The following is a 12,995-nucleotide window of genomic DNA, read 5'->3' as shown; positions in this document are numbered from 1 at the left end:
GGGAGAAGCAGGGAGCCAGACATGGGACTCAATCACAGGTCTCCAGGATCATGCCCTGGGCTGAAGGTGGCGCTAAACCGCTGAGCTACCTGGGCTGCCCTCAGAGTTACTATGAATATTATAACTAAAGCATCCAGGCTCAAATTCAGGAGCTAATGGCAGCTGTGGTGGAGGAGGAAGAAATGGTGGCAGTGGTAGTGGAGATGGTGATGATAGTGATGATGGGGGAGGTGGTGATCATGGTGCAGGTGGTGATGGTGATGGCAGTGGTGATGATGATGGTGATGATGGTGGTTGTGGAGTGGCAGAGGTATTAGTGGTAATGGTGATGGTGAACATGGTGCAGGTGGTGGTGGTGGTGGTGATGGTGATGGCAGTGCTGATGATAGTAGTGGTGGTGGTGTGAGGAGGAAAGGAAAGTGAGAGTAAGAGGAATAAGAGGAGAGAGTATCTGCCCTTTCTGTTTCACAAAGAGGTCATGAGACTCAACATAAAAATGTATGGGAAAGTGTCCAAACTGCAAAGTACTACCCAGTGAGTTATCACTGGTGATTATGACATGGTTAGCAAACCTTCTAAATCCATGGATACCTCCACTCCTGAAGAGCACTGACATCCTTCACCTTTTTCTGCCATAACTGAAGTAAGTCACTTCAAGAGGCAGAGAGTTGTCAAGTTCCCAGAGACACAAGGGAAATGCTCACAGCTATGGGTTTGGGAGTTTCTTTAGCCAGAATGGAACCTATGGAGACAGACGAAGCAAAGACCTTTGGAACACATGGAACCCAGCAAACAGAATACAGAGAAGTTTTTGGCTTCATTTTATTTAAATTGCTTTGATCATAGAAAGAAGATATAAGGACTAAGTCTTTAGTTTTTGTTGAAGTCAAGAAGACCCAAAGAGGCACAGAAGTGAGTTGTGCTACCTACTTTGAGATCGGGGCAGGAGAGGAGACAGGGAGAGGCAGCAGAGCTGGTACTACTCACTACTCTAGCTGTCCATTCCTATGGGAATAGGCAGAGCTAGAACATCAGGGGAGGACATTCAAAGTCCCTGGAGCAGGGGTGTCCACTCCATGAATGTGTGCAGAACACCTACTGTGTGCAGGTGCTAGGATGGCAGTAATGACAGAAACTACCACTTAAGTGATGACTGGTTTCTAATTCTCATAATTACCAGTATTTCTACTTTACTGCTAAGAAACCAAAGTTTGGGAAGATTATGTACCTTGTCATAGAGAAATAATTTGATCCCGAGTGTGTCTGACTCCAAAGCAGTCTCTCTTCTGTCACTTTGCCTTTCATTTAAAGACACTTCTTCACCAAAGTGACAAAGACACTTGCTTCTGTCCTGTAGGCCCTCTGTCCCTGGAGTGGAGAAACACATAGAAAACACACAGTGTGATGAGTGCTATCATCTAAAGAAAGTGTGGTGCAGCTGGGGAAGGGATTGACTAATTCCAGCCCACTGAGGACAGAGGAGGCAGGGGAGGGTTGAGAAGTCCACACAAGGTAATGACATAGGAGCTGGCTTGGATATGAGGAGTCTGCCAGATAGAGAAAGGGGTAAGGCTTACCAGGGCATGAAGAGAGTTGCACAGAACAACCTGTCTGGTTTGGGTGTGGTGAGCCTTTTGGTGTGGCTGGAGCTCAGGGTGGTGGCCAAAAAAGAGGCCAGAGGGACAGGTGGGGGTTGGACTTCAACAGACTTGGAAGCCAGGCTAAGGAGGCTAGATTCCACTTTAAGGCAGAAGGGAGCAGTTGAAGATTTTCATGCAGTAAAACAGCCTAGATGTCAATGGGAGGGGTTAGGAAGCTGCTTTAATACCCAACCAGTGATGGAGGCCTACATGGAGATGGGCAGTGGAGACAGGTGAAAAGATAGGGTCCATTTCCCTGGGCCAGGTATTGGTGTGACTCCTCAAAAGAAGGTGAGCATTTATGAGAGTTTTGAGGCCATGGCTGCAAACTCTCTCCATTTGGGAAATTACATTCTAGCCCACAGGTCACTGAGCAAATGCCCCATTGTCACCAGGAGTAATTTAGACCTGATTGGTAAAATCTGTCACTTTCTCCACTCCATTACCCCCAAAGAAAAGGTAATATCCCTGAGCCGGGGTGAACTCCTTAGAGAGGAAGAGGCTGGCCATATTCTGACAGCCAGAGCTGCCCGGTGAAGGACGGGCCACCTTAGAAGGAAATGGTAGCCTGAGGTGGAAGAGGTCAACTGGAAGGATCTTCTGCTGTGCACAGGAGGCTGGCCAATGTGCCTTTTGGGCATTCCACAAGGGTGATGCAGGCAACATGTAATAAACATTGACTGTTCCCTCTATACCAACCACATGCTGGACATCAGATAAAGAACTTAAGCAGGCCAGTCTCTGCCCTATGGGAGTTTACACTGAGAAACCCAGACTGGGAAGGGACCCAGGGATGGACAGAGGTGCCATCTTGGAGGCAGGGGCAGTGAGGGTTCAGGAGGAGCAGACAGGCCCATACTCCAACATCTGAGGTGGCCGGCTTGGCACTCTGGATCTGAAGCAGGTGCCACTGAGCTAGGGCAGCCAAGGCAAGGCCGGCCTCCAGAGAGGAAGACGTGAACTTGAGAAATTAGTAAGTGGCTAAGTCACTTCAAATTAGCATCATGGATAAGCATGGAGAAACAGTCCATTTGGAGGAGAGTGTTTGTTGTTTTTTTTTAAACTGAGCTACTGTAAAACCAATGACACTGGCATACTTCTCAACTCACTCAGCTTCAGTTGCTTCTTGCCCTCAATAAATAGGTGAAACATGTTTTCTCAAAGCTGCTTTACTCTTAGGCCATTAAATTGTTTGTCCTGTCCCTTCTTCCTTTACTAAAAGTCCTGAGTCTTGAGGCCAGACCATTTGAACCATCAGAAACCTTCTAAATAAGGCTCTTCAGAAGGACCTACCCTCCAAAAATTGTGAAATTGAAGCAGTTGTCTTCAGAGGCCTCCCATGTCCCTTCCCAGCTCCCTTCTTCCCAAACCAGGTGCCCCAGGCATCTGTCCAGGGTTTCACAGAAGATTATGCTGTCAACTTGCTGATGCATTAGTCCGTTAAGGTGAGGGCTGATATAGGCTAAACATGATGTCATATACATTAGATGGAGACCCCTAAAAGTTGGAAAGCCTTTAAGATCCAAAGGAATGCTTCCCTTTTTTTCACTCCGGTAAACTCTATATAACATGAAATTTGCCATCCTAACCATTTTTAAGTGTACACTTCAGGGGTACTAATTATACTGTAGATGCTGTGCAGCCATCACCACTGTCTACTTCCAAAGTTTGTCATGCCCTGAAACAGTTCCTCCCTCCCTCCAGCTCCTGGTCACCTCTACTGTACTCCCTGTCTCTGTGAATTTGCCCATTCTAGACTTTTCCTATAACTGGAGTCCTATAATGTTTGCCCTTTTGTGACTGCCTTCTTTCACTTAGCATCATGTTTTCAAAGCTCATCCATGTTGTTGCTGATCAGAGTTTCATTCTTTTTTATGGCTTAATATTCCATTGTGTGAATATCATTCCTCCACTGATGGAAAAAAGGCTTCTTCATAGCTGAATTCCAGGCATCAGTAGAGACACCAGAAGAGAAGAAGATCGAGTGATCTTCCAGATGCCACCCTTCCAGCCACACCATATAGGTAGCCCTTTACTGCCCAGCAGCTTCCGATGGGCACAGTAATCCAGGATTTCACAGACAGAGGCCACAGACAGAGACACTGTGCTACAACAGAAACAGCACCAGACCAGCCCTCAGGAAACACAACTACTCATCCATGGGGTGGATATGTGGCCTTGGACAAGTTCTCTTACTTCTATATAATGAGGAGCTTGGGATATGTGTCCTTGTATGAAGTCCTTCCAGCTTCTTATTTTCTGCCAAGTCCCTCAGTGTCCTAAGAGACACTTGCAGCACAGCAAGTGGTGTGGGGCAGAGCAGAGCCTCAGGAAATGTTTGTGACCTACTGAATGAAGGAATAAAGGAACAAGAGAGTAATTGGAAAGTGAGGAACTAAGGTATTCCAGTTTCTTCATCTCCCTTCATTTGAGATAGTCAGGAGGCTGTATTTAGAGGTCAGGTTGAATGGTACTTAAATTATGAAACAATCTGGAATACAGGGTGCTATTTGACACATTATTATTGCGTTTCTTGTCTTTGCACCTTGTACTGAGATGGAATTGTATGACTGGGCTTCTCATCAATTCTGTTTGGTGTAGAAATCTTGGCATCTTCAATAAATACACTTGCATAAATTTAAATGCATACACACAGGCTCTCTTCTTATTAATTCTCACACCTTGGTCTGTTATATAGCAAGTATAAGCTGTATAGTGCTCAATGCAGATGGTGGTTATTACTCCACTGTGCTGTGTGTGTGTGTGTGTGTGCACGCACATGTGCGCAGAAACATCACATATGTATAGACATCGCAGGCTGTCTGTAGTTGTCCTTGTCTAAGGAGCTGTACACTGGCATAGCTTCTGCTCACAAGGAGTCCGCGTTCTCTAAAGCCCAAATATTAATGATCTCCTTACTGAAGAACTTTTTTATTATAAAAATCTATTTGTATTTATAGTGATCCTCAGAAAAATGAGGAGAAGAACTCTTTGTTCCTTTCCATGTCTTGGAATCTGACTGTGCCTTAAGGCAGAACTGCACACATACCAGGGATTGGCATTGAAGAGACTTTGGAAGTCCTCTACCACTTTGGAATTGGTGTTCAAAATTCCAAGAAAAACAAAACAAAACAAAAAGCAGTGATTCCTCTTCTCAAACAAAATCTTATGCAGAAACCAGCATATTAAGCCAATAAAAGTCTTCCAGACTAGTCAGAGATGGCTACTTTTTTATCTTGTATAGAGAGTCCACACCCCATCATATTGGTTCTCTGGACTTTTTTGAACTGTGTTAGGATCCTTGGACAACTTAGCATGTAGGTTCAAATGGTACTTCTCTGGTTCAAGGTAGCAAGGGGGTTAGTGAGCAAAGCCCCACTTTCTCAGCCTTCCCTAACTTGTAACTGCCCCCAGAGAAGCACTGTGGAAGCCTAGGGCTCTCTGCAGTGCTGCATTTTTTTTTTAATGCTTACCTAGTTCTTTTATAGATGAGGAGATAGACCCAGAGAAGTAAAGTGACTTGCCCAAAGATACACCACCAAGGGTACCAAAATCAAGATTATTACCATCAAAAGATAATAAAATCTCTGTCCTATAGGAGCTTATAATATAGTTGAAAGGTAGGATATGTGTACATGAAAAAATAAATGGAAAACTAAAATAGACACTGTACTCATCAGTGTCTATTAGTTCTACAAGTGTTTAGAAGGCATCATGGTTCCTGGAATCTGGGGCTCTCTCCACAATATTTTTTTTAATATTTTAGACATGAGTGTTGCCATGGGTGCCAGCTGCCAGCAGTAATGCTGAGAAGTAAGCAGGGAAAGAGGAAAGGAAGGGAGAAGAAGATGAAAATGGAATGGAAAGGAAGCAGTAAGGAGAAATAGCTGTGGATAGGAGAAGGTGACAGGAAGGAAGGAAGACAGGAGAGTCTGAGAGGCCAAAGTCAACACACCTGCCCCAGGCAGGTAGGACTTCACCTGTGATTTGGGGAGGATCTCCAAGAGCCACAAAAAGACTCCATTTCAGTGTATTCCCATTCCAGCCTTGAACATCCTCTTTTCTGCAGGTGTTTATGCCCCCTGTACCCTTTCCAGCCTCAACCCAGAACTGCAGGAATGGGAACCTTAGTCCTTAGTCTGTTCCAGGTTGGCTTGCAAAGTTCATGAGTTCCCAAAATCACAGAAAAAAAGGGCCATTCACAGGCTGAATTTTGTGCATTCTCAAAGAGTTCTGTGGCCTCCTCGCAATTCAGGAGAGCACACAACTCTGGCCTGAAAACTTAGGCAGGAGGAGGGCTGTGAAGGAGTGTGTATTCACAGGACCAGAGGTGCCAAGACATCAGCGCAGCAACAGAATGGTCTTGGACAAACTTTTTCATTTCTCCACGCCATTCATTTTCACCCTCAGGTGTTCTGTGGCAACACAACATATGTTTTGAAAGGATCAACCAAGCTGTTTCACTTGTTTAAGTTTTTGTTTGTATCTGTCTTGGGTTTGTGGGGGTGGGGTGGGGTGGGGTGGGGTTAACTGTAGGGTATTCATCTCTCTAAGGTCAGAATGAATACAATAGGACCATCAGCACACTCCCTCAATTAGCAGCACAGATAAATGTGTTCCAGGCACTACAGCAACAGGCATCTGCCCCTTCTCAGGATTCTTTATCCAGACTCCTTCTTACTGGTCCTCTGAACCCTTTTCAGTTCTATATCAGATCCCAGTTGTGTCTTTGGGGATAAGCGAGGCCCAGTGAGAAACATTCCGTTGACACCAGGAAGGCAAGACGAATGAATGGACTCTTGGACCTCTGGTTTCCCATCTTCTGCATATGCCTCCCTGGCCTTGGTATCTTATCAGCATACTGGTTTTTCAAGTGAATAGGTTAATTTTTTTGTATATTTTTTATTGGAGTTTGATTTGTCAATATATAACACCCAGTGCTCATCCCGCCAAGTTCCCCCCTCAGTGCCCATCACCCAGTCACCCCATCCCCCTGCCCACCTCCCCTTCCACTACCCCTTGTTTGTTTCCCAGAGTTAGGAGTCTCTCATGTTCTGTTACCCTCTCTAATATTTCCCGCTCTGTTCCCCTCCTTTCCCCTATAATCCCTTTCACTATTTTTTATATTCAAGTGAATGAGACCATATAATGTTTGTCCTTCTCCGATTGACTTACTTTACTCAGCATAATACTCTCCAGTTCCATCCATGTCGAAGCAAATGGTTGGGTATTCATCTCTTCTGATGGCTGAGTAATATTCCATTGAATATGTAGGCCACATCTTCTTTATCCATTCATCTTTCAATGGACACTGAGGCTCCTTCCACAGTTTGGCTATTGGGGACACTGCTGCTATAAACATTGGGGTGCAGGTGTCTCAGTGTTTCACTGCATCTATATATTTGGGGTAAATCCACAGTAGTGCAATTTCTGGGTAGGAGGTAGCTCTATTTTTAACTCTTTGAGGAACCTCCACACAGTTTTCCAGAGTGGCTGCACCAGTTGACATTCCCACCAACACTACAGGAGGGTTCCCCTTTCTCCACATCCTCTCCAACATTTGTTGTTTCCTGTCTTGTTGATGAAGTGGTATCTCATTGTGGTTCTGATTTGTATTTCCCTGATGGCAAGTGATGCAGAGCATTTTCTCATGTGCATGTTGGCCATGTCTATGTCTTCCTCTGTGAAATTTCTGTTCACGTCTTTTGCCCATTTCACGATTGGATTGTTTGTTTTTTTTTTTTTTTTTTTTTTGCTGTTGAGTTTAATAAGTTCTTTATAGATCTTGGATACTAGCCCTTTATCTGCTATGTCATTAGCAAATATCTTCTCCCATTCTGTAGGTTGTTTTTTAGTTTTGTTGACTGTTCCTTTTGCTGTGCAGAGAGGCTTTTTATCCTGATTAAGTCCCAATAGTTCATTTTTGCTTTTGTTTCCCTTGCCTTCATAGATGTCTCTTGCAAGAAGTTGCTGTGGCCAAGTTCAAAAGGGGTGTTGCCTGTGTTCTCCTCTAGGATTTTGATGGATTCTTGCCTCACATTTAGATTGTTCATCCATTTTGAGTGTATCTTTGTGTCTAGTTTAAGAGAGTGGTCTAGTTTCATTCTTCTGCACGTGGCTGTCCAATTCTCCCAGCACCATTTATTGAAGAGACTGTCTTTCTTCCAGTGGATAGTCTTTCCTGCTTTGTCAAACATTAGTTTACCATAGAGTTGAGGCCCATTTTTGGGTTCTCTATTCTGTCCCATTAATCTAGGTGTCTGCTTTTGTGCCAGTACCACACTGTCTTGATGATCACAGCTTTGTAGTACAACTTGAAATCCAGCATTGTGATGCCCCCAGCTCTGGTTTTCTTTTTCAATACTCCCCTGGCTATTCGGGGTCTTTTTTGATTCCACACAAATCTTTGTTCCACTCCAAATTTGTTCTAACTTTCTGAAGAAAGTCCATGGTATTTTGATAGGGATTGCATTGAATGTGTAAATTGCCCTGGGTAGCATTGACATTTTCACAATATTAATTCTTCCAATCCATAGCATGGAATATTTTTCCATCTCTTTGTGTCTTCCCCAATTTCTTTCAGAAGTTTTCTGTAGTTTTTAGGGTATAGATCCTTTTACCTCTTTGGTTAGGTTTATTTCTAGTTATCTTATGCTTTGGGGTACAATTGTAAATGGAATTGATTCCTTAATTTCTCTTTCTTCAGTCTCATTGTTAGTGTATAGAAATGCTACTGATTTCTGGGCATTGATTTTGTATCCTGCCACATTGCTGAATTGCTGTATGAATTCTAGCAATCTTGGGGTGGAGTCTTTTGGGTTTTCTATGTACGGTATCATGTCATCTGCAAAGAGGGAGAGTGTGACTTCTTCTTTGCCAATTTGAATGCCTTTTATTTCTTTTTGTTGCCTGATTGCTGAGGCTAGGACTTCTAGTACTCTGTCGAATAGGAGTGGTGAGAGTGGACATCCCTGTCGTGTTCCTGATCTTAGGGGAAAGGCTCCCAGTGTTTCCCTATTGAGAATGATATTTGCTGTGGGCTTTTCGTAGATGGCTTTTAAGATGCTGAGGAATGTTCCCTCTATCCCTACACTCTGAAGAGTTTTGATCAGGAATGGATGCTGTATTTTGTCAAATGCTTTCTCTGCATCTATTGAGAGGATCATATGGTTCTTGTTTTTTCTCTTGTTGCTATGATCTATCACGTTGATTGCTTTACAAGTGTTGAACCAACCTTGCATCCCAGGGATAAATCCCACCTGGTCATGGTGAATAATCTTCTTAATGTACTGTTGGATTCTATTGGCTAGTATCTTGTTGATAATTTTTGCATTTGTGTTCATCGGGGATATTGGTCTATAATTCTCCTTTTTGGTGGGGCCTTTGTCTGGTTTTGGAATTAAGGTGATGCTGCTGGCCTCATAAAATGAGTTTGGAAGTATTGCATCCCTTTCTATCTTTTGGAACAGCTTTAGTATAATAGGTTTTGTTTCTTCTTTAAATGGTTGATAGAATTCCCCTGGGAAGCCATCTGGCCCTGGACTTTTGTGTCTTGGGAGGGTTTTGATGACTGCTTCAATTTCCTCCCTGGTTATTGGCCTGTTCAGGTTTTCTATTTCTTCCTGTTCCAGTTTTGGTAATTTGTGGTTTTCCAGAAATGCATCCATTTCTTCTAGATTGTGAAGTGGTTAATTAGATACCCTCCAAGATTCTCTCTCTCTGACCCAATGGCTTTAAGCAGGATCTTATAACTTCTGCTAAGGAAGTACATTCCTATAATATGAAAGTGGTTTCCAGGGGATGAGATTGCCCCTCATGTAGAGGGATTCCAGCCTCATCTCTCCTCTTTTTAGGCATGTTGTACCAGGGCAACCTACTTTAGCCCACCCCTGCAAGCTGAACTCCCCCGAAACCCTCTATACCTGATCACCAGTAGCCCTGACTGAATGTCCCACAAATGCTTTAATTCAGCAAACCTGGAACTGATGTCCCTCCCCCGAAGTCTCCCCCTGCAGTGAGAGGCATCACCATCCAGAGTCACCCAAGTTAGAAAACTCAGGGAGGGGGGCAGTAGTTCTTTTGCCGCCTCTTCCCCCAACCCCTACATGCAACCAGAAACCAAATCACATCCTTTCTATCTCTCAGACCCATCTAGTTTTCACCAATCCTGCTGTCTATCTTGGCTCAAGCCTCCATGATCTCTGCATGGGTCACCACCCTGACTCCCTCCAATCCCATCACCACCCTCGCTCTCTAGGTCCATGACAGACTACTGTACACATCTGAGTCCATCATTCACGATCTCCTCAGAATAGAATCCAAGCAGCCAGATGTAGCCACAAAGCCCCTGGTCATCTTACTCCTGGCCACCTCTCCAGCCCCATTGTTTTCACTCCAGCTGATCAGATGCCAGCATTACCTAACGTTCTCCACACACACACTTTCCATAAGTTCCCTCAGGTTGCACTATGCCCTTTTGTAACATGCTTTCCCTTTCAATGATGGACACTTTAACCCAACATCACCTAATTTTTTTTTACATCACCTAATTTTTAAAGACTAGAGGTTCCCACATAATACTAATTGTTCCTGGATCATGCTCCCCCACCCCAGGCAGCCATGTGCCCAGACCAACTTTATGATTCTGTAATGGGTAGTGAGTAAAAGACAAGCTTGCCTCTGAGGTGCTGGTTAATGCTGGTCTCTCTATTCCCTTCTCACAGCTCCTTCCTGATCAGGGTCTTCATCGGTACATGGATCAGTGGTTCTTAAACTTTAGGGTGCCTCAGAAATGCCTTAAATTGTCTGCAATGCACTTTTCCTGGCTCCATACCTGGGAGACCTGCTTCAATAGGTCTGGGTAGGGCCCAGAATTCTGCATTTATTTACTTTGCATTCTCAAACTGCTTCACCTTGAGGTGGGCATGGTGAAATGAGCACTTATTCCAAGTCTAGAAAATCAGGAAAGAATGGATAGGAGCACAGGCTTCTGTGTGGGCTGACCTCTCCCCACAGAGCTCCCCATCAGGCTCCAATGCCCCCAGTCTTGGAGCACCTTTCCAGCAATCTAGGCTGGGAGCAGGTGATGCCCTGTCTCCACAGTGTGGGTATGACCTGGAGGTCTTCCGTGAGCTCCATCTGACCCAACAGGATGGGAAGTTAGGTCCAGGAGTCTGAGCCTGCTGCCTCCTGGGGGCTGTGATTGGGAGTGTCCTGCTTGGAGGATCTGTGGCCGAATGCCATGTGGACTAGTGTTTTGTGGCTCCAGTGAGAGATGGGCTGAGGCTCCTGCAAAGGTGAGCAGTGGAGCATGAAGGCATCCAGGCAGACTTCGCCTGGTGGGGACTATTAAGGCTCTGCACTGGGAATAAGGTTGTGGGAGAAAGCAATTAGTGGTGAGGGAAGCCAGTGAATCAGCACAGAGTCGGCTCGCTCTAATTGAGCCAACAAGTTTGTCCTGTTAAGTGTGGGCTCCCAGGGACAGCAGTTTCATCCTTAAATGCAAAGCCTTCCTCAAGGTGGCAGAAGGAGGAAAAACACTACCTTCCACCCCTTGAGAAAAGAGATGTGCCTTTTCTCTTCACCGTCCCACCTCAGTGCCTGCCTCCATCCTGGAAATGCTGATCTTCCTCTGTCTTTGGACAAGTGTATGTCTTTGGACAAATATTTTTATTTTCTCAAGAAAGAGACAGACTTCAGGTCCAGGGTCAGTGTATATGAGCAGATTGCCTGTGTTTCAGCTGCTGTGGGAGATTTTCAATGCCTCAACTTCTTTGCGGCCATATTTCTGGTCTATCATTTTGGAGAATGTGGTTAGTACCTTCCCCCAAAATGGTTTCTGTTATCTTCAGGGTTTGTTACCTCAAGGTTATGGTGCACTTTTTCCTGTAGTACTGTCCCCTCTTTTCTGAGCACTATACTCCTCTGTCCTGGCATCATTTCCCTCTGGATCAAGACATTATGACTTCTCTTCTGAGAAGGTACAATGAAACATTCACTGATTTTGTGTGTGTGTGAATTTTTAAAAATATTTTATCTGAATTCAATTTGCCAACAGTATTTACTGATTAACTACATAAGATATTTCTCTAAAATGTGTAACTCTTCTACCACCCTAACACTTGCATTTTAACAGGGGACATTTAAAGACTAAAAAAACCCTTAATGCTCAATGAAGTGGAGCTCTAAGTTTGGAACAGACTGTGAAGTTGGTAATCTGGCTTGAGGGTCCTACCCAGTGTTCCCCTAGATCCTGCCACAGAGGGGGCAACACACTCTCCCCCACCTGCTTGTGAGATCTGCTATTTCAGAACTTTCCAGATCTCCAATCCCATTGACTTTATTTTTCTCTCCCTCTGTTTTTGTTTCCTAGGAACGAGTGGAATATCTCTTTCTCATAATTTTTACTGTGGAAGCATTTTTAAAAGTAATAGCCTATGGACTTCTCTTTCACCCCAACGCTTACCTCCGCAATGGTTGGAATTTACTAGATTTTATAATTGTGGTTGTAGGGTAAGTATAACTACCTTTATGTCTTCCCTCCCTTCACGCCTCACCATCCACCAACACGTGCCTCCTTTTCCTTCTGTATTTGTATCCCTTTTTGATTTGGTCACAATGGCACTGGGCACTAGGCAAGATGAGAGGATCCATTAAAAATCACTTTGAATCCAGACTTTCTCCAAAGTGAAAAGAGCTCTCACTTAGGATCACATACACACACACACACACACACACACACACACACACAGAGTAGAATCTGAGTGCTTTTAATGGAACTCAGAGTCCTCTGTGCAGCCAAAGAGATTCCCCTGCTTAAGGTCTTTTATTCCATCTCCAGCTGCATCTGTCCGACAGGACAGCTCTTCAGGCAGTTCCCCAGCTGTGTCCCTGAGCAGGGTTTAGTCCAGTTTGCCTGCAAGCAGCACATGGACATGGGGGTGGGGGCGCAGCTGAAATACAAGGTGCTATGGGCTCGCTCTCACCTCTATGGTGGGCTTCATCCAGGGCCCCAGGAAACAAGCCTATTGAGGTGGGTGGGTGAGGAGAAGACAGAACTATGAAGAGCCAAGGTTCTGGTGGCATAAGTAGAACCAAACACACCTTCCCCAAACATGCTATTCTACTGTAGCATAAGATAAAGCAAGATCAATATAGCCTTTTTAAAAAGGCAATGTAAAGTATCATAAAATAAAATTTGGAAGTGATGATCTCCTTATCTAAGAATTAGTAACTTTACCAAAAGATCCTCTGTGAAATATTTGTACATGTGCTATGTGAAACATAGTTTATTAAGACACAGTTGATGAAGTTCCAACCACTTATCTATTTTATGAAAAGAGAGCACCTTTACAG

At 44.3% G+C, this 12,995-nt stretch overlaps 1 protein-coding gene across 39 annotated transcripts in view; it reads left to right on the top strand.

Annotated features, from left to right (window-relative positions):
* Nucleotides 1-12,995, top strand: part of CACNA1C (calcium voltage-gated channel subunit alpha1 C) — a 747,770-nt gene that overhangs the window by 468,822 nt on the left and 265,953 nt on the right. For all 39 annotated transcript variants that reach the window (XM_038576272.1, XM_038576273.1, XM_038576274.1 and 36 more), the window contains exon 4: nucleotides 12,013-12,152. In XM_038576272.1, the coding sequence (XP_038432200.1) occupies nucleotides 12,013-12,152 (140 nt within the window). The remainder of the gene's footprint in view (nucleotides 1-12,012; nucleotides 12,153-12,995) is intronic.

The sequence above is a fragment of the Canis lupus genome, chromosome 27 (assembly GCF_011100685.1).
Source record: "Canis lupus familiaris isolate Mischka breed German Shepherd chromosome 27, alternate assembly UU_Cfam_GSD_1.0, whole genome shotgun sequence".
In the NCBI taxonomy this organism is placed as follows: Eukaryota; Metazoa; Chordata; class Mammalia; order Carnivora; family Canidae; genus Canis; species Canis lupus.
Note: the sequence above shows the minus strand (reverse complement) of the source record. Positions and strands in the feature narration are given on the sequence as shown.